This window comes from Monomorium pharaonis, chromosome 5, assembly GCF_013373865.1.
Source record: "Monomorium pharaonis isolate MP-MQ-018 chromosome 5, ASM1337386v2, whole genome shotgun sequence".
Classification (NCBI taxonomy): domain Eukaryota; kingdom Metazoa; phylum Arthropoda; class Insecta; order Hymenoptera; family Formicidae; genus Monomorium; species Monomorium pharaonis.
Window position 1 is genome coordinate 19,045,191 of NC_050471.1, and position 13,525 is coordinate 19,058,715.

Genomic DNA, 13,525 nt, shown 5'->3' on the forward strand with positions numbered 1-13,525 from the left:
ACTGTTCGACAATGATACGCTCCTAAGCATTCCTTGCGGTGTAAAGGGGACGTATAAAATATTTACGATTTTTGCGATTTTTTCCCAAACAAAGCAAAAACCGAACAAAAATTTCTAAAAGTCTTTTTTTAGTTTATTGACGATAAGTTATTGAAATTATTCTATATGCTCTCGAAAGTCTGATATTTAAATTTAAAACACCCTGTATTATGAAAAGAATTAAATGCTAAAAACATTGAAATGTAAATCAAACACTTTGTTTTTTTTTTTTTTTTTTTAATAGATTTTATGACAAGCGCGACGCGGAAGATGCATTAGATGCCATGGATGGAAGACTGTTGGACGGCAGGGAACTCCGAGTTCAAATGGCACGGTATGGACGTCCAACGTCTCCGCATCGTAGTCGTGGAAGTCGTCGTCGTGGAAGGTGAGTTTTTATTGCTTTTATTTAACCTTTTAAGGACCAAATGGATACTTTTATGCATTTTTTATCGCCATGATTTCTTATGTTAAAGCGGAAAAAAAATTGTGTGATGGTCATTCCTTGTGGTTTCGATCATTCCTTGCTCTTTTAGATGCAGTTGTCAGAATTTCGAAAATTCTATTTGTTCAAAAGTTACAGCTCGATTTTTAACGAACAATGGAAATTTTCACGAATTGTTTTACATAATTTACATATAATTTATTATTGCTTTTTATAAATCTACATATAATTTACTATTATTTATGGTTTTTGAAAATTACCGAAACGTGGATATATCGCGTATATCTTATATATTTAAGCTTTTGAAAGGCATGTATTGTTTAAAATCAAGATGGTGGAAACAAAATGGAGGCAAAGTAGATATTTCTCGAATTTCTCTATTTTTGCTAAATTTTTATGCAGTTATACATGAAAGATATAAAACTTTGCAATCAAAATCTTTTTTTCCCAGAAACATGGCTAATTCAAAATGGTTTAAAAAGATTTAATTAAAAAGTATTAAAAAAACAAAAACTAAAAATACAAAAAAGCCAAAAATAATCTTATTCACGTTTACCTTCTCGTGGTAAGATTCAGACAATGGCTATGATTGTAGACGGCTAAGAAACGTGAAAAAATACATGTATCCGTGAGTGCATAACTGCAAACGCACACGTATCTGTATGCACACGCGCAAATATACATAGACACATACTTGCATAGATATATACACATGCATTTGTGAAAAGTAACTACTTTTTGATTGAGTTTATTGGTATTAGGGTCGGTTGTTCCAACTTCTTGATAAATTATTTATCAGGTAAATATATGTTTGTCTTTATTTATTTAAGAAAAGAAATGAAGATAGACACATGCTTACCTGATAGGTAAGTTTACCAAGAAGTTGGAATAACCGACCCTTAGTCAGGTTTTTTAAACAAGTATTGGTTTTTTACCACTATGATATGACCTAAACCATTTTGAATTAGCTATTTTTTCTAGAAAAAAAAAAGATTTTGATTAAAAAAATTTGCAGAATTCTATATCTTTCTTGTATAACTGTATTAAAATTGAGCAGAAATAGAGGAATTCGAGAAATGTCCACTTATTTGCCTCCATTTTGTTTCCACAATCCTGATTTAAAAAATGTTGCATGCTTTTTGAAACCTTAGACATATAGGACGCGATATATCTACGTTTCGGTGATTTTCAAAAATCATAAATAATGGTGAATTATAAATTTATAAAAAACAATTCATAAAAATTTTGATTTTTTATTGAAAATTAAGCTGTAACTTTTAAACAAATAAAATTTTCGAAATTCTGACGACTGCATTTGAAAGAGCAATCCCGAAAACATGAGGAATTATCTTTATACAATTTTTTTTGGTTTTGCACAAGAAACTATGACAATAAAAATTTTTACAGAAAAAATGTTTATTTGATCTGTAAAGAGTTAATTACAATAATTAATAATTTTGTCAAAAAAGTGGATTTGAGTAACGCGGCGCAGACGCTGTATACACACACACACACACACGCACACACACACACAACACACAACACACAAATTATATACCAAAAGTTTCTTGAATTAAGGAATAATCATTTTTCTGTCACAAAGTGATTATTTTTTAGCTCGTATGTATGTACTCTCCCCCCACACACACACACACATTACATACTAAAATTTTCTTAAATTAAATAAATATTGTTTATAAGTTTTCAAACATTTAATAAATTCATATATTCGTAAATTTACACGGAGAAACTTTTATAGTAAAATTATGTATGATTTATTATTTATGATAGTAACCACAAACTGTAAGAAGAATTTTCAGAGAATTATATCATGTAAGTAGTGTAAATATTGTCGTAATTTGATGAAAAACATAATAAAAATTTTCATAATTCTTCCTTGGCCAGCATTTACTACTTACCATAGTAATTTTTATCATAAAGTTTTTTCCGTGTATTATAAATCTGTCACAAGAATTAATTTTATTAAAAATATAAATATCTTAGTTATTTAATTTTTAATTAAAAATATAAAGGTGAAACAAACATTTTATTTGGTTGTCATTTTCATTTTAATCGATAAAATTTTCTAATGTTTTTTGAAGAAGCATAAATTTTGTTTCGAGCATATGATAACAGCTTCTTTTAAAATTTATAATGACGGTTTACGACGTTTAAGAATATCATCAAAAAAATATTTTTTATTAAAAATAATCGTTATTTATTAAAAAAATTAATTTAGTAATCACTTCTTTAAACATTACAACTAATATTTTTTGTACACATGTATGTACACGTACACACATACTTTTTGTCGTTAAAAAATTTTATTTTCATTAAAAAAGGTAAGGAACTATCATAACTCAAAGGGAGAATTTAGCGTTACGCGTCGCTTGTGCGTAGCCATTGTCACTTGTTGTAACAATTTCCCCCGCCCGCCTAGCAATCACAAGGTTCAAGCGCTGGGAAGGGGCGGCCGTCGTGGCCAGGCGCTCGGCGCGCTTGCATTTGCCGGTAGGCTGGGCTAATACAGAAAATTTTATAAGTCACTAACTTGTTAACTATTGCGAAAATGGAAAAACGGTAAGGTACTTTTCTGTTCAGTTTCATGCGCTCTACCTGCTCATAAACATCCCATAAAAAAATACCAGACACCCTGTATATGTATAATATGTATATATACAGGGTGTCCCAAAGCATGTGGGTCAATTTTCCTTAAAAGGTAAAAGGGATCGAGATGAACATAAAGGTCCAATATTGTTTTGGGTTAGGTCCACAAATAATCGAGAAATTAATTTTTCAAATTGTGCAAATGAGAGCGCGCCGTAGGAAGAATCGAGCCGCTCGAACCGTAGGGCGGCCCACTGTGTGAAGCATTGGCTGCCGGCGGCGGGGAGAAGGAGGAGAAGCGGCGCCGCTGCCTGTGCTTCGCCGCCCTCACGTCCCGCCGCACCGCGTCTAGACTCGCATCAATGGCCGCTCTCGCATCCCACCGCACCGCGCCTAGACTCGCGTCGTTACGCATATTCGCAATTACTTGACAAAATTATTTAGCTAAAGATAGGGACAAATCAAAATCGTAATAAACTTCTGTGACTGAGAAAGTTGAAAGAGAGAAAGCGATGAAAACTTATGGAATTATGGAATCTTCAAATAATCTAATTTTTATCGTAATTGTGAATATAGTAAATAAGTAAATTAATGAAAGTTTTTGGTACATTGACGATATATTCTTTCTTTTTCTTAAATATCTTATTTACAGTATTATACAATTCTAACTTTGTTTCTTATCGAATTGTATCGTATTGTTAAATCCTTGATGAAAACATTGATAAAAATTCGTAAATTCATTCGTAAAATTATTCGTAAATTCACGATTGATTCTCAAATTGATAGTTTTTTTTTATTTGTCTATTATAATATTTGTCACATCGAGTTCTCTCATCGTTATTTTTCTTCTCTTACACGATATATTCATAAATATTTCTTCATATTTAATCAAAATAGTGCAACAATGGAACAAACTTTTCTAACAGAAAATGCGAGAACGATAGAAAATGATATCATTTCTTTAAATTTGTTCTTTTTGATTTAGAGATGGATTATAAAATAGAAATCAATTAGATTCTCGTGTTTCTATTTTAAATAAATCACTGAAAATCTATCGTAATTAATAATGCAATTAAAGATAGAAGAAACTCTAAGTTTTTTATCGTCATGAAAGAAAACTTAGAGTTGTATTGACAATACGTAATGTTGAACGTTAATCTCTAAGCATAATTATCGTAGAAGACGCATCACGCCTAATCTATTGTTGCACGCGTACTGCACGCGTCGCCCGGCCGCGCGAGTCAGCTGGTTGCTATGGGGAAGAGCGTTGTCGTGTTGTTTATGTCGGTTCTCGAGCTGTCAAGCTCGTGTATCGGAGTGTTTTGAGTAAATTCCGTTCTTTTAAGAAAGCGTGCTATCCTATTTCGTGCGCGCGGGAGTGCACAATTGTGTACAGAGTTTGTAGAGCTGGTGAGTGCGAGAGCGCGACGCAAGAAGCGCAACACTATTTTTTAAATGAGATTACTATTTCTTTAACACTTTTAACATTAAACACGATATGATATTCAGAGAAAGTATCGTGCTGATTATTTATCGCAGTTCTAGTGAATATGTTTCTAAAATTTTAAAACAAATTCGAAGTTTTTCGGTAGATTCAGCGCATACAATGGGAGCGCGGTGCTCAGGTATCTTTCGATTTTTTGTTTTCTTTATTGGTTCAGCAAATGTTTGTTAAAAGTATGTTTGTCAGTTTGTGTATATCTGATCTGTGTACCATTTTTATAAGTGTATAAGTGTATAAATATGCTTTAGCTCGACCAGCTGAAGACTTGCGCCAAAGCACCTCATTTGCGATATAAAAATAATTGAAATTGCCGCCGGAATTTTTAACAATGTGATTTAAAAAATAATGAATAGACTGAAAAATAGTATCGATCCGGAATGCAAGCATTACGTAAATATGTATAATTCACAACGAATCTCCAGGCAGAAGCACTGAGTTTTATTTTGGGTAGCTCAAGCGGTATTATGAGAATATCAAGCTACGAGCATACAGCAGTGTTCGTAGATCGAGCAACTTGGCGCATGCGCAGTAGCGTGAGCCTTCATGGACAGGGGCTAACACATAAAACATGATGCCAGACTTGGATCTAAATACATCGCAAAGCGCTACAAGAGGTGTCACATTTAAGAACGATATTCTATGTTATTTATAGCAATGTTTATTATTATATTGTTTTGTTGATAAAATATATATTAATAATATTTAAAATATATTAAGTTCTAAATAATGAATTAATAAAAAATATGTGGATAAATGTAAAATATACAAAGTACAGTAGGGGAGATGGTGGGAATATGGCGCATTTAAGGAAAAGTTAAATATTGTTACACTCGCTCACGCACTTTCATTTGAAGTAAATTGTGACACTCTTTGTACTTGAGAAACTCTAATATTACATAAGAAATACAGAATATACGTCCGAACAGTTTGACAACACAGAATGAAATCGCTAGGGCGCTTGTTTACAAACAGCAATCCGTCGTCAAGGGACGCTACATGGCTTCCTCTCTTCCCGGGCGACCAGCAGCGCGGGCGTAACAATATTTTCAATGAAAAATGTTTTAAATGTGATAAAGGTTAAAATTAAAGTTGAACATCTTATCTAATAGCATGTGACTGATTTAATAAAATTTTTATTGTATAATACATGAAAATATTGCATTTTGGAAAACGTTTATTTAGGCCTTATTACTCAGGACATTGTGTAATACGGCGCACCGTGGTTTCTACATGAAAATATTAAGATCGATACTATTTTTTAATTTTATATTAAATTGTAGTTAAAAAAATGTTTTAAAAAGTATTTTTGTTTAATTATTGTTAAATAATGCATAAAGCATAACAAAATTAATGTAAGTTAGAGAATTTTCTATAAATTTTCAAAATACATTTATAGGTTAGAGATTAATAAAGTTACGTAATGTTTATATAATTTGTATTTTTTAATCAATTAAATGCCCATAAAAATATAGTAGATTTAGTAGAAAATATAGTAGATTTAGATATACATATATATTAACACACACACGCACACACACAGCGTTTGCACCGTGTTACCCAACGCATAACACACACACACACATACGCGCGCGCGCGCGCGCGTGTGTGTATGCAGAGAGAAATGCGAGCATCCTGCAAATCTTAATAGGAAGATAGACGAGATTGAAATGAACGTCAAAGTCCACCATAATTTTGAATATTTTCAATGATAGCCGAGATATTAATTTTTCAAATTGTACGAATAAGAGCGCGCCGAGGGAAACGCTGAGCTGCTCGAGCTATTCGGTATGTTAAGCGACTGAAACACCCCCTTAAGAATTATTTTCTTTAACTCTAAAACGATTCAAACAACTGCTTGGGTATCTCTCAGTGGTTCCAGCTTTGTCCGCTTAAAGGGATGTTTCAGTCGTTTAACATGACGAATAGCACTGTGTCAAGCATTGACTATCGATGGCGGTGAGGGAGGGGGGGATAAATGCGCTGCTGCCTGTGCTTTGCCGCACTCAAGTAATAGAAAAATATTATTTAATGTTGCAACAACGATTTCACGATAGATTACGTCTTTTACGATAATGATGCTTATAGAGATCGAGTTCAAGTTAATCCAACGAAAGGAATTTTTCTTTTATAACGATAGGGAATTTAGAGTTTAGAGTACTAATTGTAATTTAGAAAGAGAAATGAGAGAAACAAGACAGATTTTACACTTTAAAGCAGCATGCTGTGATGCTTTTGTGATTCATAATACATTGTACCTTGCATAGGTGTTTTGTTGATATTTTCAATATCTTATTTATAGTAATGTATTTATCCATCTTGTAACAAGATTAAAAAATTATCTATTTCCCACTTACCGTCATAAAAAAATCTGAGTTACTGAAAATCCTTCTCACGTTAATTTTTTTCTAAAAGGAACCTATTTTGATAAATATTCACAAAAGGTTAGCGCCTTCAAAGGTCAATAACCTTGGTATATGTTATTAAGGTCACCTTTTTGAGTAAACTTGATAAGGTTTTAGCCATCGCTCATGATTTGTTAAAAAGTTATAATTAAAAGTTTTATAAATAAGATGTATAATTTTTATGTTATGAACAGTACAATGATTGCATACTTATATTAATATTCCTCTTAAAGATTGAACAGCTGAACAGAAAATTTTAGCCATCACTCGTTGTTTTGTTCCACATAGGTTTTTGATTTTTCACGCGAAGTGAGATCCATCTCCACTCCGCAATACTTACAGCCCGCGATGAGGTCTGTAATTATTTTATTTCACATGTTTTATTTTTTTTCACATAAAACTTGTCGAAAATATGTATCATATTTATGAAACTTTTTTAATAACAATTGCTATATAAGTTAGATTGTACTATTTGTATCACTAATATGCACGCTAATATAGCACAGCATTGTTTATAGTTTCAAATTTTGCGTCCTTTTTACATGCGCATGTCACTACATTTGATCGTACTATAATATGTACTATAATAAATAAAAAATACATTGTGAATTTTCAAAATTTCTTAATATGATAACTTTTTTTATTAACTTTTAACAACATACGAGCAACGTGCTAAAACCTTACGGTGATTTTAATAACATATGTTAAGGTTATTAATTTAAAGGGCTTTTTGTAAATATTTTCTAAAAAAATTTTTAATTTAAATAGAATTCTTAAAATACGGGAATTTTTAAGGAATTTTGTTACAAAATTGAATAAAAATTCTGACTAGGTCGTCAAAAATTATTGAATCCTTTAAAAAAATGTTTATACATATACACTACACATCAAGTACACTGTTTGTAGAAAATGTCAAAATCAGACTATATGTTGGCTTATAGTCGATTAATATCTGGAAAATATCTTGACTATAGTCGATTACAGTCTGCCAATAAATTAACTTAAAAGTCGATTTTATGGCAACTAAAAATGAACTTTTTGCTTTGCCAAAAGACGACTTTTAATTTTTTACAAATAAATGACTTACAGTCGACAATTAAAGTCGACAAAATATTATACTAAGAGTGCGTTCGCGGAGACACTAGTAGCGCTATTATCATCAGTCTATCTTTGTTCTACTTTTAATAAATAATGAAGATAAACAAATGCTGGTAGCGCTAATAGAGTCCCTCAAACGCATTCAAAGAATCGACGAAACGTCAATTTTGAAAAGTTGACGTTAAAAGTTTAAATCGGCAATTAGTTACTTGTATAGAACATTTAATAAAAATCAGTTTATGAAGAATTGCTTATTGTTGCTAGTGATTAAATCCAAAAAAAGACAAATATGTAGTTGACTAACTGGCCAAATTCTTTTATTAAGTTAAAAGATTACGACGTCTCGACCATGGATTTGGTCTTTCTCAAGTGGTTACGAATGGATAATTTGCGAGACTACAATTATTAAAAGTCCGTAGCAGCGAATTTACAAACAGTTCTAAAATTATAATGGTCACAAATATCTATATACATAAGTCACGATGTCCGTATGTCCGTGGACTACTTCGTCATTTGTGGTCCGATCTTAATGCCACTGGTGTCAAAATTTAACAAATTTTCCGGAGATGGGCTTGAATTTTTCAAAAACAGGTTGTTTAAAAAATGATGGGCAAAGATATACGTTTTTATGACTGAAGTTTGTATTCCCACAAACTTTTCCGTCATTTGTGGTCCGATTCTTTTGCAACTGATGTCAAAATTTAGCATTTTTTCCGGGGATGGTTACTATGGGTTCGAATTTTTCAAAAACGGTGTTTCAAAAATGATGGGCAAAAATATACGTATGAATGATTGAAGTCTGTATGCCCGCGAACTACTTCGTCATTTGTGGTACGATTCTAATGCAAAAGATTTTATTTTATTCCAAATTTAACGAGTAAGGCTGCCATGGGATTGAATTTTCCATATAAAGGTGTTTTATTTAAAGACTTACATTTCTTAAAGTTACGCCAAACATTTATGAAACAATCTGTATATGAAAATAAATAAATAAATAATCAATGTAAAAAGGTGTTATTTACATATACAAGGTTTTTCAGAAATTTATATATATAAGTTCAGTTGTCTGCATGTCCACGATAATTTTCGTCATTTGATGTCCGATTCTTATGCAATTGATCTCATTTTGTTTAAAATTTTTTTCGGGTTAAAATTAGGGGTTTGTTTTTTACATAAACAGGGTTTTGCCAAAATTTTCTTTATATAAATTAGTAACGGATATGCGTTTATCTGTATGACCGCGAACTACACCGTTATTTGTGGCCCGAACCACTTGCAAATTGTCTCATTTTATTTCAAATTTTTTGAGGATAGCAGCCATGGGTTTGGATTTTTCATATACAGGAGGGTGTTTCATAAATGAATGGCGTAACTTTAAGAAATGTAGGTTCTTAAATGAAACAATCTGTATATGGATACATTGAGTCGAATTTTTATTATAGAGGAAGTTTTATAACATGATCTTCATTATGAAAAGTTTGGTAAAAACATGTATAGGACAAGATCACGCTTGAATACATGATGTACTGATGTAAACGGCACCACTAATGATTTTGTATTATACGAAAAGTACGTATGTTTGTTAGTTTGTATTTCCGCGAACTACTTACACGGGCGTGTATTTTTGAACAAAAAAGTAAAATTTGAATATTAAGAGCAAATGGATGGACATAGAAATGATTAGGCTTACATTTTAGTGTTATATATATATATATATATATAGATAAAAGATTCAAAAATAACTAATCATGCATACATACACAAGCGTGACTTAATGGTGATTAGAGTTGAAAATTTAAATCTTTAGAGGGATTCTATTCAATTGTATTTTGTGACAATTACTTGAAAAATGAAATGATTATAAATACGTGAATAAATGAATAAAACAGTTTAAATATAAGTTGATAGTTTCATATATTGCATATTATTTTGAAATAGATTAAAAATATTTTATTATAATAAATAAATTTAAGATTTAAAAGAAGGTTCAGAGGATTTAACTAGAATGATAGAGAGTAATTGATGTTTGAAAAAAAAAGAACATTTTGACGATGTGTAAAGCGGTATTTCGAAATACAAGTTGTTTCAAAAAAGAATTTTTTAACAAAGTTATTTCAGAAACACCCTGTATTTTTGTGCAAGTTTTGAGGTCCGCGGACAAACAGACGCGGTACTTATGTATGTGTGTGCGTGAAGTAAGAGCATTTAAGCCCACGCGAAGCGGGGGCGAAAAAGCTAGTAAAATTATAAGAAGAAAAAATATATATGAATTATAAAAGTATTAAAACGCCATACAGATAATACATTAGGACTTATGTGTCTTATTGTCAATTAATAGTGAAACAATGAATATAATAAAGACCACGCACACACATAAGGGGGAAATTGGCTACCCGTTAAATTGGCTGAAAATGCAATATGTTGTAGTTGATGGCCTCCTGATCAAAAGTTTCAATGAGTCCGAGACCCAAAATTAATTGTTATTAAGATAGATGGCATCAAAGATCATATATAGGGCGCTGCTCAGTAAAGAATGTGTACGTGTGTGTGTGTGTGTGTGTGTGTGTGTGTGTGTGTGTGTGTGTGTGTGTGTGTGTGTGTGTGTGTGTGTGTGTGTGTGTGTGTGTGTGTGTGTGTGTGTGTGTGTGTGTGTGTGTGTGTGTGTGTGTGTGTGTGTGTGTGTGTGTGTGTGTGTGTGTGTGTGTGTGTGTGTGTGTGTGTGTTGTGTGTGTGTGTGTGTGTGTGTGTGTGTGTGTGTGTGTGTGTGTGTGTGTGTGTGTGTGTGTGTGTGTATATAGAAAAAACATACAAATCATAAAAAAACAGCCCTGGTCAGGGCTAAAAAATATGCAAAATCCGTTTTGGCAACCTCCACGCGGTGCACATCGGGTAGCGCTAATGCCGTCGGTAGCTACTGTTGAAAGACTACTGTTTGGGATTCTTATCTATACTTATGCGTACCCGTATGTACCTATGCGTATACAGATTTTTACGGTTAACATCTTTTTGGCTTAGTTTATTGCCTGTATAACACACCTCTATTCCTACGCGCACGCACACACACACATACACACACGAGCGATCTTTATTGAGCAGCGTCTTATATGTATATGACCTTTGACGCTATCTATCTCGATAATGGTTGATTTTGAAATGGCGTTTTAATACTTTTATAATTCATATATATTTTTTCTTTTTATAATTTTACTAGCTTTTTTGCCCCCGCTTCGCGTGGGCTTAAATGCTCTTACTTCACGCACACACATACATAAGTACCGCGTCTGTTTGTCCGCGGACCTCAAAACTTGCACAAAAATACAGGGTGTTTCTGAAATAACTTTGTTAAAAAATTCTTTTTTGAAACAACTTGTATTGGGACTTTTGATCAGGTCATCAATTACAACATATTCAGCCAATTCGACGGGTAGCCAATTTCCCTCCCCTCTCCTCTTATGTGTGTGCATGGTCCTTTATTTAAAATGGAAAGTTAAAACCAGATTAAATTTGTCAGGCGTGTATGAACGCAAACAAGCATCTGAATATTTCTGTACATCAATACATTATTGAATGCTAAAAGTAAACATTATGTGGCCTTTATCGCCGTGTTATAGATACTGTCTAAAAATTTTTAGCGTCTTTTTTTTTTAAATTTATTATGATTCTTCTTTATGAAAAACATTTCAGCAATTTCTCTTTTTCTTTTGTTATTTTCGCAATGCAAAATGCATGGAGATGGCCAATGAAACCCATGATTCATTATTAAGCGATGTTTGCTGACTACTGAGTGACCATTTTCATACTTTCTTATATCATTCATGTGTTTTTTAATTCGCGTTTTAAGATGACATTTTGTTTGCCCCACGTAAGCCGCGTTACAATTCATGCATTTAATACTGTAAACTACACTTTTAGTGTACACAGGGTTGTACACTACAGTTTTGTGTACAGTTCCGAAAAGCGTAAACCTCCGATTGCGTTGAAATTTTAACCAAAACTTACCCTTGATTAGAGAAGAAAGTCTCTAAAAGGAGCTCCTCCCTCAACCACGCGTTCTCTGCACAACCCTTTGCGAATTTCCACGCAAAACGAGATTCTCATTGCACCCCTCTTGCATCCCCCGTGTGTATGTGTGTGTCTGTTCTCTATACCACGCATTCTCTATACCTATTTCTTACGCTAATCTTTTCCGAGATATATAATAAAAACTTTTAAAATTTTGATGAAAAAAATACTTTTTTTCTTTATAACAGCCAAAATAATAGGTTTATGTAAAAAAATAGAACTTTTTTTGTAGAGCTTTTTATGGGCTTCATTTTTTGTTTTAAACTTTTTTCTTTAAAATCAATATTTTTGGAGATATTTAGTGAGAACTGTAAAAACTTTGAAGGGGGCTGGGGGCAAACGAGGCTTTGTCGCCAAAAATCCTTTTAGGGATTTTCTTCTCTAATCAGGAGTGCTTTGGTTAAAATTTCAGCGCGATCGGAGGTTTACGGTTTTCGGAACTTTATTCCCAGTTTTTTTCAAACAATCCGTTTTGTCTTTGCCTTTTTTAATAATGCAATTTAATTTTTTTGGTACTTTAAACAAAGTATTGATGTCGAACTTGTTTAAACAATGACTGATATCACCACTAATACCTTTAATATATGGTAAGGATATACATAGTCTGGAGTCAAACCCACTGTCCTCAGTCGTCGCATTGTTAATCTCGCTGGTAGTATTATTTATTAATTCTTTTTTTGTCTATTAATAAACTTGTCGATTAATCCGTCGGGGAACCAATTATTTTTTAGAATACTCTTTACCAAGGATAAATTTACATCGTGGAATTATTTATCTAATAATAGAACCGCTCTATTAACAAGATTTTTATGGTGTTAGTCTTATAACGTAACGGGTGGCTCGAGTGAAAATTTACGTAACGTCCAAAAAAGGTGGACTTGCAATACCAGTTTGTTATTAACTTGTTATTATTCCTGATAACCCAAGTATCTAAGAACGCCATACGTTCATTTTTTTTCCATTTTGTATGTGTACTTGATACGTGGATGGTAACATTAAAGATGGACAGTACATTATTGATTTCATTTCTAGGCAAAATAGTGATGATATCATCAACATATCTATTAAAAAACGGAATGTTAAATTTAAACTTTTTCAAACAGTTGGTCTCAAAGCCATTCATGACGATATCCGCCAAGATTGGCGATAATGGGCTTTATTCCATAGGGCCAAATTCCATGGTCGAAGCGTCGTAATCTTTTAACTTAATAAAAGAATTTGGCCAGTCAGTCGACTAAACATTTATTAAGATATGACAATTATTTTTATAAATAAAGACTATTATGTTATAAAATAATTCACTACCGGGCTGCTTATTTATCAGATTATTATTTTTTATTATTTTATTATTATTATCAGATTTAGTTT

The 13,525-nt window shown here is 32.3% G+C and overlaps 1 protein-coding gene across 2 annotated transcripts in view; it reads left to right on the forward strand.

Annotated features, from left to right (window-relative positions):
* Window positions 1-13,525, forward strand: part of LOC105840232 (serine/arginine-rich splicing factor 2-like) — a 45,935-nt gene that overhangs the window by 16,081 nt on the left and 16,329 nt on the right. For both annotated transcript variants that reach the window (XR_004963211.1, XM_036286738.1), the window contains exon 2: window positions 284-427. Coding sequence is in view for 1 of the 2 variants with exons in the window: in XM_036286738.1 (XP_036142631.1) it covers window positions 284-427 (144 nt within the window). In the remaining variant the exon portion in view is untranslated. The remainder of the gene's footprint in view (window positions 1-283; window positions 428-13,525) is intronic.